The sequence below is a fragment of the Passer montanus genome, unplaced genomic scaffold (assembly GCF_014805655.1).
Source record: "Passer montanus isolate IOZ18808 unplaced genomic scaffold, ASM1480565v1 scaffold9, whole genome shotgun sequence".
In the NCBI taxonomy this organism is placed as follows: domain Eukaryota; kingdom Metazoa; phylum Chordata; class Aves; order Passeriformes; family Passeridae; genus Passer; species Passer montanus.
In genome coordinates, this window is record NW_024374367.1 from 7632459 (window position 1) to 7655037 (window position 22579).

The window sequence follows — 22579 nt, forward strand, 5'->3', positions numbered from 1 at the left end:
ACGAGAAATGATCTCCTGTTTTGACATTGGTGCTGCATCCAGTGTCTTGGTGTTCTTCAAAGAGAACTTTTTACTGATGAAATTCAGAAAACGCAGTGCATTATAGCATTGAAATATGTCTGACTTATTTTGCTGGACCCATTTTTCCTTTAAAATATTTTTTCCCTTTTCTTTTTCTCTTTTTTTTTCCTAACAGGAAAAGAAAATACATTCAGCAGAGATTCTTCTTCATGTAAGTGTTATTTATGCTTGTTTATGAAATTACAAAAAGGCTTAAAAAACTCATTATAACATTCAAATGCTGAACACTTACCATCTGTGTGTAGAAACCAAGTATAGAGCATGTAAAAATAGGCTGTAGTTATACAGCAGTAATGCTCAGCAACTGATATCTTAAATTTGTCTGTGCAGTTCTTCTGTGTATATCACCACAGAATTTAGAAAATGTTGCAAAGCACTTTGCAGACATTTAAGCAGCATGCCCATAAAGTCGGTGTGTAAATCCTGGAGGGATAGTGTTGAAATGGTTTGCCCAAAGCAGAGGAGACACATAAGTGAGAGCTTGATTTAGCACCCCAGAGTCCTTGCTCCCCAAACGCTGTGACAAAGTCAGCTTTTGTGCCTTGGATCCTACAAAATCCAAGTTCTGCCCATAGAGCTGTTTGCTGTGTGCAGGTGTGTGCATGTGTGTGTATGGGTAAGAGAGTGTCTGTGCGTGTACCTGGCCTCAAATAGCCTGTAGGTATTTCAGGCCTTCTCCACAACCTGTGGTGATGCCCATTAAAGCAAGAGTAGATGCCACCAGCCATTGGTGGGTACTGTTGCAAATGTTTTGTGAAAGCATTTGGCTCCAGCCTGGCTCTCAGTCTGGGGGAGCCTGTTAAAGTACTCTTCGTGGGACTGAGAAAGCTGCATGTCATAAAAACCCAACAGGTTTTCTTCCACACCATCTAGCCACCTGGTTGTTTTTTGGGTTTTTTTTTAGCAGATCTCAGCTTTGAAAACTGTTGAGTAGCATAGAAAGCTCTGCTCTGGTATTTCTTCCTAGTAAATAAATCTGATTAAATGTTTTACGGGGCTGCATAGATGAAGACTCTCATTGCCTTTATGCAAAATTAGCTTAGCAAGGAAAACGACTGCATTGTTCCCAATGCAGGGCCTGCTTCGCATAACTTCCGAGCATGTACTGTGTCCAGTGGCATGGCAAGCCCGCGAGCACTCACCTCGGGCTGATTTCCCATAAATCAATTTATTTTTTTTTTAACAACATGTATCTCAGAATTGCAGCACTCCATTATGCTTGCGTAGCAACTTGCTGGTTAATATGTAGCAAAATGCCGTGTGGTAACAAATGTTTTTTTGCTATTGTTGAGCTGGAATGTTAGTTCAGCTTCTAGATAAAAGTGGCTTGCGCAAGGCGTCCCGGTAGACCATGATTTCTGTGGCTTGTACAGTAGTTCTGTAGGCAGCCGTGTTCTGCTCTTCCTCTCCCCTGTGCTTCCCTTCATCTTCCACGTGAGCGAGGGTGGGCTGATGGAAAGGCAGGAGCTGGCAGCCCTTTGCATCCTGCAAAACGCCAGCCTGGGGTTCTTACTATGCCTGTTGCTAGTCAAGCATCTGTTGAAAACACTCTTTATTCTGGTTGTGTTGCTAGCAGAAACATTGTTAGATGCTTTATTTAATAGCTTTAAACCACAAGTGTTCTTTGGCTGGTTTTATGGATAAGACAATCTTTCAAAAAAAAAAGACAACCCAAACAAAAGAAATCCAGTACTAAGTGAAGGATACCCGACAAAGGATTAAAGAATCCTCCTTTCCTGCTGCTGGCAATCCTAGATGGGGCTAGGTTAAGAACGTACATCATCATTTTTAAAAGGTGACAGAGAAGAAAAAATTCCAGAAAGTTTTTGAGTATGAACATTTTCAACATTTGTAGTTCATTATTATTTCATTCTAGAATGGGAAATTCAAATCTCTTGAAAATCCTCTGAAGTATATGCTTCCTATAGATTATAAAGGGGAAATAGTGAAGCAAAAACCCCTTTAAGGGAAGAAGCTGCCAAATAAAGAACCCAAAGAGATGAACCCTACAGCAGTGACTGTATGGTGTCTGGAAACTGCAGAATAACCACGCAGTGCAGATCTGGGGAGTTTTGCTTGGAAATTGCAGTATTCCAGAGAAAATTCCTAAGTTAAATACATACACTCTAAAAGGAGTAATGAAGTCAGTGGTCCAGAGGCCATTTGCAGTGCAGCCTTCCATCACATGCTGTGGCTTTTCCATGGCTAACAGCAAGCTTTGAGCACCAGAGCCTCTCTCCTCTGGTTCTGTGCATGAAACATGATGACTTTGACCCGATAACTCTGTTTGTGCCTGTCTGTGCATTGGCTTCCCTTGGCTTCTACAATGGTGGGAGTTTCCAAAAGAGAGTTAAACTCCAGGGATGGGAGTATTGAGGTCCCAGTGAAAAGGCAGGATGGTGAAGCATCCGGGACAGGGATCTCTCCCAGGTCCTGTTCAGAGAGTTGGCTCCTGTGGCAGCGAGTGCTCAGTGGGGATTAACCCCTCAGGCCCTGGCTTGGGCCGGTCTCTGACAGGAGGTGACCACTTTGAGAAGGGGCTCTTTGTGATAGTAACCAGCCATATGTAGTTGTAATGATAAGAAAGGGACCATCTTATTTTAGTCACTTTGCGACAAATACTACCACAATTCATTACTTTCCATCAGTGCCTCATCCTATGGAGGAATCACCACTGCCCATCTACATTGAGGAGGGGACAGAAGTCCCGATTGGTGAGTGCAGTTGGGATGGGATTTGTTTAAGGGAGGGTATTAAGGGTACTTGGGTTTTATATTCCTCACATTTGTGTGTACCCGTTTGTCAATGAAAATGGTAAGGTCTGTTGCAAATGTTTTGGGGATTTTATTTTATATTCTTCTTTATTTTCTATTTAGAGCTCCTGAGAGTTGTTGAACACTGCTAGCATTGGTTTTCATTTAAACATAAATCAAAGTACATAATTTATACAGTGACATTGAAAGCTTCTGTGCAGGATGTCTTAACACAAGGCTGAGGAAAGACCAGAAGTATCACAGGAGGTAGTCCCCACTTTGGCCTTTGACCTCAGCGTTGAGGTACTCTGCATAATCTGACATCTGGGTCAGTGTTTTTGTTCTTGCTGACACTCTCATGCCCAGCACCCAACAGACTCACATTGTCCACACCACTGCATAAGCAGAAGAGAGGCAGAGAGGTTTGCCATGCACCTTGGAGTGCTGCACACCCCCAGCTCTGAGCTCTGGGGTAGATGTATTGTCACTACCTGGATGTACAGGTTGAGTGCTGTTTTGGGGTTTTTTTAGATAGAGAAGCTGGCTTGAAGATAACCCATAAAAGAACATAACTAAAAGATCAGTAAGTTGGACTGTGGTGATCTTCTTTGGACAGTAGGAAGTTGTGATTGCAAAATTTCCCAGAGCCCCATCCGTATACAATCTGTTCTGCACTGCATACAGTAAGTGTGCCTTAGCTCTCACCTTGAGAATCTGCCTTGTTGAGCAGATGTGTCTCTTCAAACAACTTTTTCTTATTATATAGCCTGAATTTTTCCATTCCTAAATTCAAGCAATTGCTCCTTGTCTTACCATCTTTTGAGCTAGATGAATTACCTTCCTCTACACACAGTACCTGGAAGGTATTTATAGCTGGATCTCAGCCCAGGAGTTTTCTCTTTTATAGAACATATTAATTTTAGCTCTCTTACTCTCTCCTTAGATCACTTTTGTTGTCCTTGTTTGTATTTCCTTTAATTTCTCTATCTCCTTTCTAATCTGTGGAGACTTGAACAACTCATAATTTGTTCACTGTGGCTGTTTTGACATAGCATTATGCTTTAGATTTCCATCACCCCTTCCCTTGTCCACATCCAGAAATAGCTTAGCCTTTGACCCTTCTGCATCACTCAGAAGCATCACAGAGAGAAACTCTATTACTTGGTTAATCTTACCTGCAGTCACCTTTGGGTTATTCTTGGATTCATGGCTTTGCTAGCTGCTCCTCAGGCAATGTTACTGCTCTCCTGGGATGCTGGGCTTTATACTTCCTAACACTAAATCCCCATCCTATTGCACGCCACTTATTTTATCCAGGAATATTTTCAAACAGTATGCCATTATTTATTTTAATGCCCTAGGATTTTATCATTTACATATAAGCTGTTACTGTTTTACCATGTATAGAGAAAAGTACTTAATATTTTAATATTTTGATACCTATTACAGTTGTCTTTTGCATGTTAGTCCAGACTCCTTTCCCAGCTTCATCATTCTTATTTGTATATCTTCCCTGATTTTCCTTCCTCTAGTTAAGAAAGTTAATAAGAATGGGCAGGTTTAGTCTTCTTGTCTTCATTTTGTCCCTTTTCTCATTATACAATAAGAATATTGTTTCTGTACCTCTTCTATGCATGTCATGATGTGGTCTTCCCCACAGCAGATCATCTTTTCCTCACCTCTCCTGGGGTTGTAGTCAGCTGAACATCTGCTGCACATTAGACCTCTCTTGTAGAACTGTTAAGGTTCTGTCCTGGCCCCTGGGCTTTCATCTTGTCTTTCCCACTGCTCTGAGGAAACCTGGACCACTGAGCTGGTGGCACCTGCACCAAGAAAAATACTGCAGGGCTGATGAGTCACAGAACTGACCAACCAACCAACCCAAAAAAACCCCAGCTATGAGTGGAAAGCTTTTCAGAGGATGTTTGTTCGGTGCTGTCACGAAGCAGGTTGGTTGGATCAGGCTCTGAAGTGCAGCACCAGCTGTGAAACAGCCAGACTGGGCTGGAGAGGGCACTGTGTTTGCTTATTCCAAATAAGAGTCTGGACTGTCAATACAGCAAGCTGTGGTTGAGGGGCAATGAGTGGAAAAAGTAAATGGTGCAGAGATGAGGGCAAACCACAAGCTCTGAGTTTGGTATCTGAATGTCTGACATGGGTCAGGGCTTTTAGATGCAGCATGAATCAAGGTAGGAAGCAGCTGTAAAATTCTGGCCTGGGTCTGGGTCTTGGTATTGATCCTGCTTTCCATTGATCTCACCAGTGTGATCCACATCCAGGGTGCCCATTTGTACCTGTACAGACCAGAACAGGAATAAAACAAAGGCCTGTCTGCATTTAGGCTGGAGAGAAATAGCACACAGTGCAGTTGTTAAAACATTCCATTCAGCACAACCATCATTTACTTTTAAAAGGTTGTTTGGAGAACTTAGATTATTTCCTCATCTGAAACACATTTTGGCTGCTATATGGCATGCATACTATTCTGACCCAGGCTTGACTGGTGGTGGTAGATTGCTTTGTAGCTTCTGTATTTATTTAAAAAATAGAAAATCAGTAGACTCAGACTTTTTCAGAGTCTAAATTTAACAGTGCTAATTATTTCAAGCAATTTTAAAAGGAACATAAATCTCACTTGTTTATTACAGCTGCTTCATGAAAACAGCAGCTACAAATAATGCTCTGTAATGAAAATCTTGCTAAAACTATCATGAATTAGCCAATAAAAGAATGAACGTTTGGGATTTGATCAAGGGCAGCATTTCCTTCTCTGGCAGGAGGGTCTTTGCATTGAGGAGAAGGTGGTTATTACCTAAATGCTGGTTTTATTTCCTTGGGTGAAATGAAGACTTTGGCATCTTTGCATAGAGGAATATGATTTTTGATTGGAAAAAGGCCTGAGTTCTACTTAATAGTTATGTACTTTTGCCTTTTCTTGAATACATTCCTAGAGCAATGTAGCTGAGTGAGATGCAACAAATATTTGAATAAATCAAAGATATTTATGAGAAGATGGGGAATATATTGTGACCATTAGCAAAGAACCTACAGAGCAGTGACAAAAAATTGCAGGTCAAATGCTGGGAGTCTTGGTTCAGGCACAATTTCAACTATCTCCCACTCAATATTTCAGGAGATTCAAGGTGAAGAAATAGGCAGAGCAGGTCCTTATTCCCCACTGCCATTGATAGTAAAGTCATGCCCATATTCTTCCATCACTGTTGTGTTAAATGCTAAAGAAAACACCTGAGACAACACAGTCCAAATTTACGTTTTGTAAGGCAAAAACACAGGGAAAAATATTTGTATTGGTAATCATTGCATTTGGTCTGTACAGGAAACCACTGAAGGAATAATTGTGTCCTTGGGGATCAGGAGCAGTAGAGCTTTGAGCTGGAGTGTTTATGTTTTGCCTTCCAAGTCACATTTGAGATGTTAATGTTGTCTGATACCTATGAAATTAGCTCAAAGACGTACAAATTCAGGATATAATTCTCAACTGATTTATTCCAGCATAGTTTTGTTGATTCCAGTAGCATTGCTATTGCTTTATTGTGCAAATTATGTCAAAAGCCAGACCCCCTTTTTCAGGAATCAGCCCTGCTAGCCTTCAACCCCATTGCACTTCTGCTGCAGCTCTGAGTTCCTACATGGACAAAATCTGAATTAGCCACTTCCATCTTTCTGATCTACTTCTGCTAATGAATAGCACTGGCTTCAGTGTACTTTTGTCAAATGTATACAAGTGTTAAGTAGCCCTTAGCTCTACAGAATTCTTACCCCCATGAAGTCATCTGGGTATGGTGGAAAGCTCCATTAGCACTCTTGGAGCCATGTTTCTTTGATTGTCCTCACAAGTCATGGTGCAGCCTGGGCTCATTTGGGGCATCTTGATTACAAGAGAAGAATTTTCTTGTAACTGCACACAGTTTCTTCTGCCACTACTCAGTCTCTGCTTTTAAGCATCTCTGATGTTTTCTTCATGATAAAAAATGGATTTCTAGTCTACTGCTCTTGAGCAGACTCACTCAAAGAGAGAAGCTTTGTTACTTTTTATGTTTCCTTTTGTAAGAGAAAGTGCCCCCTTTCCAGTCCAGAATAGTATTTGACACCTACAGAGAGCTGGCTCTGTGTCTCTCTAGGAGATTGCCTTCCCTTGCAAGAGAAGAGAACCTTTTTTGTTGCACGTGCTTCATGGTTTGCTCTTTCACGGGGAGCTGGCACACAGAAAGCTTGATTTTTGCCAGGTACTGAGTGCCTTCTGCAAGGTATTGAGTGCCCTCCTATCCTTTGCAGCCAAAAAGGAGTTGATTGCTCTTGGCATCAGTCAAATCTGGACCCAGAAGACCACAGGTAGTATTTACCAATTATTTGTGTGCTTTCGCATGCCAGAGTTTGTCTGAATTGATTTTCATTGCATACGAGAGATTTGAGGCGTTAATGACACTTGCCTGCCACTAAAAACACTTTTAAAAAATAATAATAATACAATAATAAGCATGACATTTATTGTATTGCCATGGGGAAATTAAAAACCCCCAAAATTAACTAGAGTCCAAGTAACTATTAGCTCTTCAGAGCTAATGTGTGAGTTATATACCCTGAATGAGCACCATATGCCAGTTCATTGTGGCACAGTGAGTCACAGGACACATTGTGGAAAGCAATAATTGCTTGGCATGCACTGAAGCACTCAGTAAGGCTTTTTGTTTGGTTTTCTTAAAGGAATATGTTTTACTCTGACAATAAATGGGTGTTGTCTGATATGCTGCCACCAGGGACTGTTGCTTTTTCTGTACTTAACCTGGAGTTTACCCATTGTCACTCACTGCAGACCCCCTCAGTATCTTTTGCTTTCCAACTGCTTGTATTGTATGTGTGCAGTACCAGAAGGGTGAAGAGTGAGCCTTCCATTTGGTATCATCTTGTCATTCTGTATTAATCCTCCTCTCCCTTTTCCTCCTCATCTTCTTTCTTTGTCCACAAAGATAGAGACGTTCAGATTGTTTATGTAGAATAAATGTTCCTGAGCAGAGTGAAGCAGTGGGATGAGTTGCACAGGGATTGTACAGTCCCCACACTTGGCCAGAGCTTGACCAGATAAGGCCATAGGCAAGCCAGTCTGATTTTGATATTGGCCCTTCTTTGAGCAGGAGGCTGGGCAATGTGACCTCCAGAAATGCCTTCTACCCTGAATTACTTTATGGTTCTATTTAGTAGCCACTTCCTGTGCTGATTCAGCCATGGTGCTGTGCTTGTCATTAACTCCTCACTCCCTGTCACTGTCACTCTCATTCATACCTGCACAGAACAGGAGCGACCTCCTGAAGGTCACTGAGGAGACTGAGGTTTTACATACATGGGAACAAGATCAAGATGTAAATGGTGACCTCATACGAGATTAGTAGGTGAAATTTGGTGTCTCTGAAATTATTTGGAAATTGTAGCAGGATTTCACTTGAGTTCTCTTCAAATCTTCAGTAAGTTCCAACTGAAGTTATCAGTTAGAGAGTTTAAAGCATAATAATATCAGGATAATAAGTATTTAAAAGTAAATATCACCTTTTTTTTTTCCTTTTCAGTGACAAATCTCATTCTCTAGCAGCCTTGAAGAGAGCTTTGGGGTATTTAGGATTTAGTGAGCCACCAACTGCCCTGGCGGGGCCGTTACGTGCTGGTTTCCTCATGTGGCTGCAACCACGTGAGGGAGTTAATGCTGCACAGAGCATCTGCTCCTCAGCTCAAGGCCCTCCCAGCCCTGCAGCTGTCTGCCAGAAAGCTGGGACGTGCACAGGGGCATCTGCGAGCTCCATCGGGTAGCAAATTTTCATGGTCAGCCCATATGCTAGCCAAAAAAACGCCCTTCGTCAGAACAATGTTATTTTAATTGTGCTGAGAGAAAGCAAGATCACATTCAGATTCACCATGTCAGCCTAGGGGATTTTGAACAATGATGTAGCTATTCTAAGGCAAAAAAAAACCCCTTCTAAAACTCCCTTGGTGGAAAAAAGAAATAGGAATATTTCATAGGGTTTCTCTTTCAAGTCTGACAAGATAAGGTGCTTTCTCTCCATCTCTCTACTCTATCAACAAGAAGTATGCTGTTTATGTAAACACCTGGTTTCCAATCAGGTTCTACCAAAAGTAAAGTTTACAAATGGGGCTCCCATAGTGGATTGAAGAAGGACTAAATATGAGCAACCAAAAGCTTTTGTTGTCCCCTTTTATACAATGCAGGATTCTAAAATCAAGATTTAACAGGATAGATTTGCTTTCATTGCTGCCCTCTCTTTTCTGTAACCACACAAATACTCTCAACTCATACAGATCCTGCTTAAATGATGCAAGGTACTGCTCTTTCAAGTGTGAAAAGGGTTTGTTCCTGGTAGAGGGAATATAGTAATGGAAGATACTGTTGCTCAGTAGGGTTGAAGTTCCCTTCTCCACCGCCCTTTGTGCAGTACACAAGCAATAGGTTACAAGTCAAATTTCATGGACAGATAGTATCCAAATGTGGAACTTCAAGCAGTACATCTGACTTTGAATCACCTAGGTGATTTCTCCTTCTGTAAAGCTATCACAAGTTCATGTAGCTCTTGTAAAGGTCACCTCCAAAAATTCAGACAAGTCAACCAAAGGAAGTTTCTCACTTTCTACCATTGGTTTGCATGTGAAGTGTTTTTGTTGTTATCTCAGCTGCTTGTCAGGTGCCTGTTGTTTAAAGTGGAACTGCAAACAATTTCCCACTTGTCCATTATTAACTTTTGCATAAGAAAACCAAGTAGTGAAAAATAATTGTGGTTATGATGAAGACGGCTTTAGATACTAATGTGCCACATTGGTATCCTATTTAAGTGTGTTCACAAAGATGAAATTGCAGGAAGAAAAATCCTCAGCTGCTAATAGGAGTAAGTTTATAGTAGTCAGGCCAGGACTATAAAAGCAACCTGCAATGAAACTATCAGCTAGCATTTGTTTGAAAAGATAAGAAGGGTTGGAGAAAGGTACTCAGGCTGTTCACATATTGTCATGCTGTATTTGGGGAAGCTTGCCTGCAAAAGCCAACAGAAAAACAAGTAAACAAGTACCTGTAGCCTGTGAGATTGACCCTGGTGTGAAGGTGGGACTGCACAAACTTGTGTTGTGTTGGAGTCAGCCTTTGCTCTAATACAATTTCCTTTGGAGCCTGCAATTCGAGAGTGAATTCTGTGAGGCTTTTGTCCAAGTAGTGTGTGAGCCCAGGGTTTTGTTCCTGCTTGGTGTGTGCTGTGCACTTTGCAGACCGTGGTATGCAGAAGTGGTTTATGTGTTAGTTTCCTTGGAAAAGTGAAGTATTTGTTCTGGCACTGTTTGGTTTTCATATCTCTTGACATAAAAATGAGCACAACTCTCGGTCTGTGAAAGCAAACGTCAGAGACCCATGGCAAAACTGAACTGAAAATACACCTCTGGTTGGGAATCAGTCTGAATCATATGGTATTTAAAAGTGGTTTAGTGGTCAGTACCAAATGTTCTATTTGCAACTCAGAACTTTATTTATTTATTTTGATCAAATAATGCCCATTGCAAGGCCTGCAGGACATAGTGATACTCCTTCTCAAATGCCCTCCAGGAGCACAGTGAGTGGCTCTGGGCAGCCAGGGAAATTGAGAGGACGGGGCTGCAGCTGGAGACAGAGCCAAGGCTGTTCTGGGATTAAACAAAACATGCCATTGTCCGGCCGTGCAAGCCAGCACCTGGCACCAGCTGCAGGAGAGCAAATAAATATCATAGTGTCTACAGAGCTTCATTTTTTTGTGTGTGTGAAAGTCTATGTTTCACCAATCTGTTTTGCAAAGTTGTGCTCTCCCTGAGCTTGTTCATCAGCTTTGCCACTTCTTCTTTTTGCACGTCTCCTGCAGACCCACCGTGTCAGTGGTTTCAATTTTATTTCCTGTGCGAAACTTCATATGCCTAAATTTTTTGTTCCCCTTTTTTTTTTCTTGTTTTTGCTTGAAGGAAAGAAAACAACAACAGTAAATTAAACCTCAGGGTGCTTAGGAAATTTCTGTGGCTAAAGGCTTGTGAGAAGAGCAGCCCAGTCACCTGAGTACCCTGGTTCATAGCAAAGGGTTGATACTCCACTTCTTAAAAGATTACAGCTCATTTCTGTCACTGAGTCGTATTTTTGCTGGTATTTACTGCCAGCATGGAGGAAAAGTCAAGGCTAAAATCAAAAGTAGCTCACTCTCGCCATTAAGTTTTAGTGCTCATGGCCCAGCCCTCAGGGCTTTGTAACCTGCTCAGATTTTATAGCCCTGTAATGGGACTAACGCTGCGGATCGCGTGCGTGTAATAGCTGTTTTCCTGGTGCAGGTTGGCTGGCTGCTTTCCACCCACACTGCCGTGTTGCACAACTCTTCCTTCCATTAATGTACTCTAGAAAAAAAAAAAAATCAGGTGTTGGGCAGATGGGGCACGGGAACAAAGAAGAAGAAAGGATTGTTCCCTTCCACTGATGGTGTGGGGAATCTAGATTTCTGGGAATAAGGTACTGTATGACATGTTTGTACAGCTGCCACAGGTGGGATAAAAATCTGTCCTCAGTTATTGTTTAAGATGAATGGATAGAGGCAGTAAAAACACAACTCTGGCTTTGTGTGGAGGTGGCCTAGGCAGGTATGGCAACAGCTGATCAAAGCCATTGCTGGGTATAGAAGACTCTATTGTTTTTCAAAAAAATGTGTAATCTTACACATCCATCTGTTTTTTACTTAGTTAGAAAACATAATGAAAAAGTACAGTACTCCTCAATTATGAGAAACCCCTGAACATTAGCATTGGTAAACTCAGTTAATTTAAGGCTAAATTTAGAATTAGCATGAAAGAAAAAATAGGTGAGGGTGAAATGATTTCTCCCCAAGGAAAAACTACTTTGATATAATGAATTCAATATGTTTTATTGCACATTTGCTTCATTAAATTACTACTTTATTGTTTATCTTCCCTGCACAGGGGCAGTGCTCCATTACTGTAGCATGGAAATTGCTGTCTGACATTATCATGTGTTGAAGTGCCTTGCAGAAGTGCCACATAGGATCAATAAACTATTAATCACATGCAAAAAATTCAATAGGCACAATGCACACCACTGACTGTTTGAGTTCATAAACTTTGTGAGCTTTAGGGGGTTTGCCTTTTTTTATAGCACGATGAAGGACATCCCTTAATTGATTTTGATCAATTTGGTGGTTTATTTGTGGCAATAGGAATTAGTTAATTGGCACCAGGGCTTGATAGAGAATTTCATTCCATTCAGATGCAGACCTTCAGAATTGATAGCAAAGCACAGCAATGCTTACTTGGTCAGAAGGTGTATAACTTCAGGGTACAAGGAGACAGAAGAGTTGAGGATGTGCACAGCTTGTTGAATCTTGTTCAACAATGCCCATCTTGCTTGGAAAGCCATCAGCTTGCTACAGCACATGGATAGAATGCATTTTAAGGGCCCTCTCATAAGGACAAAGAGGTGGTGTCACCCAGTGAAGTAATGGTTTTCCACGTTCACAGAGGGTGAGCTGGTGGAGCAGAGGGAGCAGGCAGGGATGGCAGTGGGAAGCTGGTGTTTCTTTCCAGCCTGTTGACAGTCAAGAGGCTGTGAGCTGGCACACCCAGAGGCATTAAACTGGGTCAGCAGTTGGCTTCACGTGAGCAAAACTAGTTTTAACTGGTTGTTCTCCTGCACAGAGTTGCCAGCAGTTTCCCCTCAGTCTCTCTGCGTCTGCCAACCTCTTGCTCCTTCCCCTTGGTTCTCTTTGCCAGAGCAACCCCTGGGTTTGCTTCTCTGAGGAGGGGACAGAGCAGGAGCACCATGGCTCTCCAGGCAGGACACGTGGGACACAGGAGACACTGTGAAATCCCACAGGGGACAGAGCAGGAGCACCATGGCTCTCCAGGCAGGACACGTGGGACACAGGAGACACTGTGAAATCCCACAGGGGATTTCAGTAGACAGAGTCATAACCAGTGTTATGTGTCTTGCATCCCACGCTCCTCCCTACTGCCTGCCATGACTGCCCTGTGCCATCTCCTGGGGAGTCAGGCTCCAGATGAGGACGGGGAGCATCATCTTTGCCTCAGCCCCTGTTTAGGGTCAGGGTCATGCTCCCTCTGAAATCCATTGGAATTTGTGGGTATTCGTTTTCCTCCTTTCCACCCCACACAACAGAAAAGGAGTTTTTCATTTCCTCCTGTTCCAGGTTTAGTTGTAACTGCTTTGTTCTTTGACATAAATAAGTAGAACAAAATGAGCATCTAGAGTATTATGTGACTGCAGATTTTCTGCTGCTGAAATCTGAGCAAAGATGCAGGATTTTATAACAGCTCGGTGCTGTGACATGGTGCCTATTTGAAGCATTTGAAGAACATGAATGGAAACAGCAGTAAGAAAAAAAGCATGTAGGGAAAAAAGATACCTTTTGTCCAGACCACAACTGATGAAAAAGAAATTGCATTAAGCCCTGGGCTTTTCTTTCAGAGTAGGCTTCAGCTTTATGAAGAAGTTCATTTTCCTCCTAGAAAATTTTCAGTGGCAGATTTTCCAGTCAGTCTTAGAAGACTAAAAAAAGCATCACAGTGAAAGAAAAGGAAATGATAAAGTGAAAAAGGAGATGGAGAAAGTTGGAGTAAAAAACTAAGAAGAAAGGACAAATGGATTCTAGGGTTTAAATAACAACCCAAACCCATGGAAAAGTATAGAAAAAGAGGAGTCCATTAAAGACAGAACAGTGAGCTGTAGTTCAGGGAATTTTTAGAGGCACTTTTTAAGAGGAAGAGCGGCTGTGTGGGCAGTAAAGAGGGTGGTATTATTTTTCAGAAATTGTAGGTATCTTGTTCAGTGAAGCAGAATGAACTTGGATATGAATTAGGGACAATAAGTGATGTCAGGTGCTCCTTGGATACTGGTGGGGCACTGAGGGCTGGCAGACATAAAGGCTTTTTTTCCCTCCAGATCAGAAAGGCTTGCACTGAAGCCATGAGTTTGATCAAGGAGCTGTTTATTTTAATCATGTATCGATTGGCTTAACCACACTGCCCCGGGAGGGAGGGAGAGCTGTCAACATCAAGAATTACAGCTTTCAAAGTTCCAAGTAATCCTAGGAAATGAGCCAAACATAATAAATGCAGTTTTATTTGGGACCTGATCCTACTACTGTTGAAATCAATAGCAGTTTTTCCATTGCTCTCAATGAAAGTGGAAGCTGCTTATTTGAGGACCAGCTCTGATCCAGCAATCGGGGCATCTAATTTTGAAATATTCATGAATGTGAATGTAAAATAATAATAATTTTTTTAAAGAGCCAACCCACAAATAGATTGGCAGTTCTAGGAAAGCTCAGTTTTTAAGGGAATGTTGACTTCAATTTGCCGAATACAAAATGACAGAAAATAAGAGAGATGGCAATGTCCAAATAAGCAGTGAGCTTAAACAGGGTTAGAAGAATTATTTATAATGTGGTAAACTGATGTCTTTCAAAAGTCATTGAAAGAGAATACGATGAGAGAGCACTGAGAAACGCAAGATATACATTCTGCACAGGCTGAACTTATTAGAGAAGGGTCCTTGAAAGCAGAAGTAATCATGATACACATCATATTGCAGAAATAGTCCATAAAATCAGTGGTACAGCCATACAGTCATTCTTCAAGCAACATTCCCATCAAGGTGAAAGACACTCTGAATGTGTACTTTGCTTTTAGTTTTCCAACAGAAAGAGAAGCTAGAAAAAAACACATTCAGTTACCACTCTAGTCATGCTGAATCTTTAATCAAAGTTTATATGCATTGACCAAAAAATAAGTATCTGCTTTGCTGTGGTTACTGGTGTTCAGATGCAAGACAGGGCATGCATTTTAGCATGTGTAAATATTTACAAACACATATCTGTGTGTTCAGGCAGACTTTGATTTTCCCATTTCCATCAGCATTTGGATAAATACTGTTTGAAAGGTTTGATTTTTAGTGACTATTAAATGAGGTGACATCCGTGGTGTGCTTGTTCTCGAGGCTCCTCCTGGAGGTGCTGCTGTGCATTGGTCTCTTGTCTTCAGCTGTAAGAAGCTTGGAGCGGATCATTACTGTAATCCCAAAGCAAAAACTGAACACAGTGTATTTTCAGATGTGTAATCCATGGGTTGTCTGACAAAAAAAGTCAGTGGTTCAGTAGTACTGGGAGTTGTGTCTGTTCTGACAACCAGCAAGTCCTGACTGTGCTGGTGGCCTTCCCTCATGGGCATCACTCACCATCTGCCCCCTCTGTGCAGTGCCTTCCCCTTCCTCTACCCCTCTTTTTTTTGCGTGTTATGAGGGATTACATTTCAATGCCAGTATTTTTTTAAAGGGTATGGGTTATCTGAGGTGCAGACTCTGAAGAGCTGATAGCTGTAGCCCAGGGGACGTCCCAAGCCAAGCTGGCTGTGAAAGCACTCCTCTTATGGAGGTATTTTCACCTGTGCATCAAAGACTGATCAGTCATGGGGGGCAGCAAGAGAGCCTGGGTTATTGCAGGGTATTTCACCTGGTGAAATTTGTGCAAGGCACAGACACGTGACTCTCCTGTGGAAGGGCCTCCTGTCTGCACCAGTGAGCAGATACTTGAGAAGTGCAAAGTGCCCATGCTTGGTCCCTTGTTCTGTTTTTCCATATTTTACCAGCATTGATTTGATAATTGATTACTCCATCCTCAGTTAATGAGGGTATGTACCAGTGTATGTGAGACAAAGCCTGGCCCAGTCTGGACTTTTTCTCCCCTTGCTGTCGGATCAGGCTCTTGCAGTGTGACTGGGCTCAGCCTAGGGGCACACCATAAATAGCAGGCTTGACTGCTGCTTTTTATTTATCCATATTGAGTTCATCAGATGAAGCCAAAGTTTCCTGGGGCCATCTGAAGCTTCCTGGAGGGGGTACTCTCACAGTCAGATGTGGCTCCTGGAAGGCAGACGTGTGTCTCTGGGAGGCAGACACATGCCTCAGACTTGGATCGCTCCTTTTGGACTCTGTGGTTGTAAGAGCATTTTTTCACAATATATTTCCTTGGGGGAATCTGATGGACTTAGATCTCGGATACCATCCCCACTAAGTGATACAGTAAAAATAACCTATTATTCTCTGCTTCTGACCTGGGCGGTGACAACATATTGTTTCAGCATCTCTGTCAGACTATTTCCCTTAAGAGCCATTTTAGCCTCACCCAGTGGGACATAGCTAAAGGAAATGAAACTCCAACCCCATTAAGGAAAAAGACAATGCCTTTCACTAAACAAACTTACTTTTCTTGGCTTTTCTTCACCAGGGAGAATCGCCCGTACCCCCCACCCTTGCAGCCTTTGTAGACAGTTCCTGTAATTGGGAATGGCTGGGTGGACACCAATGGTTGGCAGCAAAGGGGGATAAATCCGACATCCCTTGAACGTGACATGGGCTGGGACCACAGTCCCAGGTGGCCTCTTAGTGGCAGTTCCTGTGGTACTGGTGGACAGTACGTGCCTGCCAGCCACAGCTGCCGGTCCTCCAGACACAATTGGGATTTTAGCAAGTCTGTACACAGTCAAGCTGGGCTGTTACTAATTGTGTGCAATCCTTGGATAGGTAGTGTGCCCCACTATTGAGAGCTGGTGACTGGCACCAAGGTTTAGGTGGCTCATCTTCTGCCACCCATCCAGTGAAATGACCCCAAAAGCAAGCATGAACTTGAGGGTTCGTGGACTAAAGGAGAGATCACGAGCTGTCACCACACTCCAGCTAAGGCTGAAGCACAATTTACACTTACTAATTAGGTTTTCAAGCACTGCCATTAATTTGGGGTATCTTGAGACAAATTAGAAATCCCTTTTGCAAGTTCCACTCAGTTACAAAGAAAGAGTCTGAAAAGGCACCGTTTCACATTTTGTGTGCTGCTAATTGGGCCAAACCATAGGGTGATCATCTTGTCCCAGGGAGAGTCAGGGTTTACAGAATGCAATCAACTGGTCAGCCTTCCAAACTCTGGGTAGAACTGACTAACACCTGGGTCAAAGTAAATCCGCAGGCAAGAGGATTAGAGCTGGCAGAAAATAAAGAACTCTGTGTCATGAGATAAAAGTAGATCGCAAAAAATTGCAATCCTGAAGAGTTTTTAATCTTAGAGGTGGGTAATGCTGCAGGTCTCCTTAGGTTTTTATACATAAGGGGAGCCTGTGTTCCCAGTGGTCTGTTTTGGGGTATTTCCAGTATCAGTCTCCATGGGGAGCAGTTAAGCTCCTATTTCAAACCTAATCCTGCAGGGATCTATAAATCTATATATCTCTGTGCCCTCTTAAGCAGGTTTATGGCTGTCCCACCAGTTCACCAAAAAACTGTGTGGAAGATAAGAGCATACCCTAAACCCTAGGTGTGAGCCTCTTTCTTTTGCACGCTTTCCCGCTCTGTTGATGAGTGTTTCAATAGCCCCTGTGAAGAACAGCTTCCATGAGACAATCCAAATGCCCTCCATTCCTCAGCCCAGAATAGCCTGTTGCCTGATGGTTATGACATGCTCCAGCAAGATGGAAGATAGGGATTCAAGGAGCACAAATAGCAAAAGAAAGCAAAAATGAGCTTTCTCCGTACCTGGTAGGTGTTGCAGAGAGAGCAGGACATTAACCACCTGTTTGAAGAAAAGCAGCTATGTCCACTTTTTTTTTTTTTCCCCCTCGAGAGAGGACTCCTGGAGTTTATGCAGGATGATGCCTGTTTGGGGCTTGAGATGCAGGTGTCTCAGGGAGGTTAAGGCTGCTGTGAATCCCTTTTAGAGGCACCTCCATTAATCTCCATTCATGACACTCAACTCAATTTAGCTGCTGTGAATTAAGCCCAAAAGCAACTAAGTGCCTAAAGACTGTTACAGAGCTGGCCCTACCATTTTTATTCTGTTACTGCTTATCAAATACCTGTTACTGCTTATCAAATACCTGTCTCTAACAGTGACCAGCAGGAGCTATTTTGGTGGAATACGTCCTGCCTTCATCCCCGTGCAGTGGTGATGGTCCATCACCCTGTGATTCACTTTCTCCTTCTGTGAGCTCTCTCTGCTGTTGATCACGAGGTATTGCAGTGCTCATGCCACCCAGCACACTCACCAGTGGCCTGGTTTAAAAACCAATAGAAAGTCATAATGATTAACGTTGTGGAGATTAAAGTCCCTCTTTAGATCGTGGCCTGATAGGCAGCTGCTGTCACAGTGCCTGCTTTGGAAGGCCACCAGTGTGCCAGTGGGACGAGTGTGGAGCTGCTGTGGTTTTGGCAGTGTTAGCCCTCTGAAACTTTCCGCGGTGAATGGGGAGCATTGCAGGTACAGTGATGCATATCTATCTCAAAATCATGGTCAGATTAAAAACTTCCTGCAGAGCTAATGCCAGCTCAGTCTTCGGGTCACTGCCACGAGCTCAGTTGGGTTAGGGATCAAAACCAGTGTGCAGGTACGGGGGAGGCTGGCAGCTATCAAACAGGATAATCTGCAGCACGATTTCTTTATGACTGCACTCATAATGACATGTATAAGCAGCCAGTGGTTGTGATCTGGAACAAACTTGCTGGTTTGCCTGGTTCTGGTGAAAATTTCAGTATCAACACACTATGCAATAATAACTGGTCAGAGCCAGCTGAAGTCACTTGAGTTATGTGGGGAATTAATTGGCCACGTATGCCTGACATCTCAGTTAACATGAAAGCTACAGGTTACTCCTAAATTGTTGTCATTAGAAAATCTTAGTTAAAAAGGCGCTTGTTAGAGTAATTCTTTCTGTTATTGTTTTTGAATGTCTGTGATTTTGATAATAAATTATATATGTAAATTATTAAACCAGCTATGATTTAATATGACTCATGACACTGACTTTTTAATTAACTAAGGAGCCATCATTCTCAGCAAACTGTTCCATTGCATAGGTGTGCATTTCACAATAATTGAATATAAAGGCTTCTTTTTGTCCCTTTATTGATGTCAAGGGAAAACAGTGCAGTTATGAAAATGGAGTAAACTGAAAAGATTCCTTCAGTTCCTGCAGGCTGATTAGAACAAATGACTTTCCATTGCAGTTTTTATGAATGTATAGTTTTCTGAAAGGTTTATAGTACTTCAGGGAATGGAAATTGCAGGCAATAAATAATATAGGATCGCTCAAGCTGTTGGGAAGTAGAAGAATAGGTTTTATCTGGAAAGGTGAGATTTACTATTCTGTATTTCACATAAATGCTTTAGAAGGAACCAGATGCAGTGATTTGTACTTTATTTTGGGCATGGAAGCAGCGTTAGACACTTGCCCAGGAGCACCACGTGCAGGAGCCGGCACGGGGAGCGCAGCCAGGGCTCCCCTTCCCTGCGGGCAGCAGGTCAGCAGTGCCAGGGCTTCACGGTGCTCTGCGCTGCTCTGGCTGCAGAGAGGTGACCACACAGCCAGGGGGACTTTGCCTCTGCTGCTCAGTGAAGTCATCAGAAGTATTTTCCTATCTCAGCTTAATAAACAACACTGTTTTGCACAGAACAAGTTTGGCTAAATAGTTCTTGCAGTGTTAGAGAGCTCTGCTGGAAAAGACTGCTTAATAAACCCCTCTTTTTTTTGTTGTTGTTCTTTTTCTGTGTAGAAAGCAGAAATATGGCAACAAAGGAGAAGCTTCAGTGCTTGAAAGATTTCCACAAGGACATCCTCAAACCTTCCCCCGGCAAGAGCCCGGGGACACGGCCTGAGGATGAGGCTGAGGGAAAGCCACCGCAGCGCGAGAAGTGGGCGAGCAAGATCGACTTCCTGCTGTCCGTGGCGGGGGGATTCATCGGTTTGGGCAACGTCTGGCGGTTCCCGTATCTCTGCTACAAAAACGGCGGAGGTGAGTTGTCATCCCACGCTCAGGAACAGGTCTGTCTGCCCCATGCTCGCTGTTTTTCAGTGTCTTCACCCAGTTTTTAAAGAGGATTGTTCGCGCGTGTGTTTTCTGCCTCCCTCCCTCACCCTCACCTCGCTCTTCAGGAGAGGTTGTTTCATCACTGAATAGTTTTTATTTAAACTTCATTAGGGAAAAAAAATCCAGCAATTTCTAGTGTTGTGCTATTGAACCTTTCCTGCTCTTTTACTTCTGCTACAGCTGAGTCTGAGTTTTAACTAGAAGATATGCTATTTATATAGACCATTAGGATTTCAGACCAGGGGATTTCAGAATAAGAGCAGTCTGAGCCATATGAAAGTATTGTATGCCTAACAATCTGCCATTGTTATTGGAGATATTCACTTTAAAGAGGTAAGAAAATGCCCTTTCCAGCCTATACTCATCCTTCTTGCAGAAAAAATGAGCAAAAATACCCCAGAATAAGGTTATTGCACAGTGAAATTAAAGTACCAAATATCTTTCTTTGTTTATATGTGCCTGTTATCACTTTTTTTATGATCTTGTGTAACTTCTGTCATTTAATCTCATTATTTACTATTGTATTTTCTCAACAGGTGCATTTCTTATACCTTATTTCATTTTCCTGTTTGGGGGAGGTCTTCCCGTGTTTTTCCTGGAGGTGGTGCTAGGACAGTATACCTCCGAAGGTGGAATTACATGCTGGGAAAAGATCTGCCCTATTTTCACTGGTTAGTACACCTTGTTGTGCTTTACTGCTGAAAGACCCCTCTGTAAACCATATGTAGCAGCACCATTCCCCTCATGTCCATTAACTCAGCTATTTGCTCTAGTAATTAAGGGTATGATATTGGTTCCTGGAAAGGTAGAAGTCAGAGAGTCTGAAGGGACGTATTGATTTTGATGCTATCAGTTTGTTAAATGGCAAAACTGCCAATAACCAAGAATGAAATTGCATATTATGCCATTTAAGGCAATTGCACATTTTGTTTACAGGTATCAGAGAAAGTGTTGTCTTGAAAGACTAGGTGGCATTAATGAAACCATCTTTGAAATGTTATTTTGGTCTGGAAATCAAAATCCATCTTCCATGTGAAAGTTTATCATTGGCATGATCTGTCTGCTACAGATGCAGTCAAAACCTGGACAGCATTTTTTGGTGGGATTCAGGAGCAGGGCTTTGGTCATAACTGAGCAGGTCCTGGCAAATGTTGGTCTGATATTACCAAAGGGCCTTTGCCTGCTCAGTGCTCACAGGAACAGTGTGAAGGCTGCTCTGGAAGTTAACTAGAAGGAAAAATGAAAGGTTAGAAAAATGACAGAGGATGCCTGTCTTGTGTTCAGATTGCCCTTTACAGCTGGACAGCACAGGCAGAATCATTTGAAATAACTGCACTAAACATGTGGCCCTGTTCAAATCCCATTTGGAAAGAGTGGGCACTTCACACTGGCATGTCTCACTGCCACTGTTGCTCTGCCACTGTTGCTGTTCCAGTCATCTCTCTCCCCTGATATCACCCCAAGCAGAAGTGGGGGTTTTCTCTGAGGCTCACCCTCCCACCTAGTGCTCAAAATGCTGCTGAGGGTGATGTAATTCTGCTGCTTTAGCTTAATTTTCTTCCTCCTCCTCCCACTTTTGTCAAAACTTTTTTTATTTTTGAGGAGGAGGAGGAGGAAGAAGGAATGTTCCTTGTTTAAATAGCAATCTCCCAGGCATCCATAAAGAGAAAGTATAGGTAATGTGACTAGCTGTATATGCAGCAGATGTACAGAATAAATAGCACTTGCTCAGCTTGTTAGCATCTGAGATGAAAATAATCTCTGGTGATAAAGACTCCTGCTGCAATAAGGTTTTAAACTGTAAAATATGAGGCAGGTATCCCAAGTGCTGGAATATCCATCAGAGTGATATTAAAGGGAGCCTCACAGGTTCTTGTAAGAGGCAGCTCTAAATTTTTAAAGGAAGTATTTTTATTTTGCCTGTGGTTCATAACTGGCAGACTATGTAAGCAGAGATTGATCCAGGTAACCATAAGATCCACAAATACCATGCTTCCTTAGCACAAGTGAAATTGAGGCAGAAACCACTACTTTCACACAGATTCCTTTTCAGCTCACTCAAGAAATGTCTTTTTTTCCCCACATAGACTGAGCCCAGCCAGTTGATAACTGAGTGGTGCAGGTGCTGTCCAGCTGAGAAGTTGGCTTGGGGGACAGTGTGGCAAGAATGAGGTTTCCCACACAGGCAGCCTGAGAAGTGAGATGATGCAGCAAACAAGCAAAGCCTGATGCCTTGCCTTCCCTCTACTAAAACTTGAAACAGCTGGGTTAGTGTTAAATTGAGTAGATTCCTGCAGTCCTCCCCTCAGTGTCAGCAAACCATAGCCAGAAACTCAGCCCAGAGTCCAGAGATGGTGGCAGGTCTGTGCTTATGTGTGGTTGAGTTGAGTTTCTATCAGCAGTAGGGTAGGGCAGGATAGAAACCCACAGCACAGTGAAAATGGCACCAGCCCCAGGAGATCACAAGCTGCAGAAGCTGTCACATCTGCACGTTTTTCATTTCTCTCCCCTTCTTTCCAGGAATTGGTTATGCTTCCATAGTGATTGTGTCCCTTCTGAATGTGTACTACATCGTGATCCTGGCCTGGGGACTCTACTACCTGTTCCAGTCGTTCCAGAGCGTCCTGCCATGGGCACACTGCCACCAGAAGTGGAACACGCCCACCTGTGTGGAAGACACTCTCAGGAAGAACAAAACACTCTGGATATCACTGAATGCCACTAACTTCACCTCTCCTGTCACAGAGTTTTGGGAGTAAGTACCCCCTCTTCTTGGTGTCTTCAGGGAGCT

At 42.7% G+C, this 22579-nt stretch overlaps 1 protein-coding gene across 11 annotated transcripts in view; it reads left to right on the plus strand.

Moving 5' to 3' along the window:
• SLC6A6 (solute carrier family 6 member 6) overlaps positions 1-22579 on the plus strand; it is an 87750-nt gene that overhangs the window by 40327 nt on the left and 24844 nt on the right. For 4 of the 11 annotated variants that reach the window (XM_039695446.1, XM_039695445.1, XM_039695440.1 and 1 more), the window contains exons 2-5: positions 197-232; positions 19474-19713; positions 20325-20459; positions 22309-22543. In XM_039695446.1, coding sequence (XP_039551380.1) covers positions 19485-19713; positions 20325-20459; positions 22309-22543 — 599 coding nt within the window. In that variant the 5' untranslated portion in view covers positions 197-232; positions 19474-19484. Of the gene's footprint in view, positions 1-196; positions 233-2729; positions 2796-7130; positions 7188-18050; positions 18182-19473; positions 19714-20324; positions 20460-22308; positions 22544-22579 lie in introns of those variants that run through there. The other 7 variants (XM_039695437.1, XM_039695434.1, XM_039695438.1 and 4 more) reach the window with 4 other exon arrangements.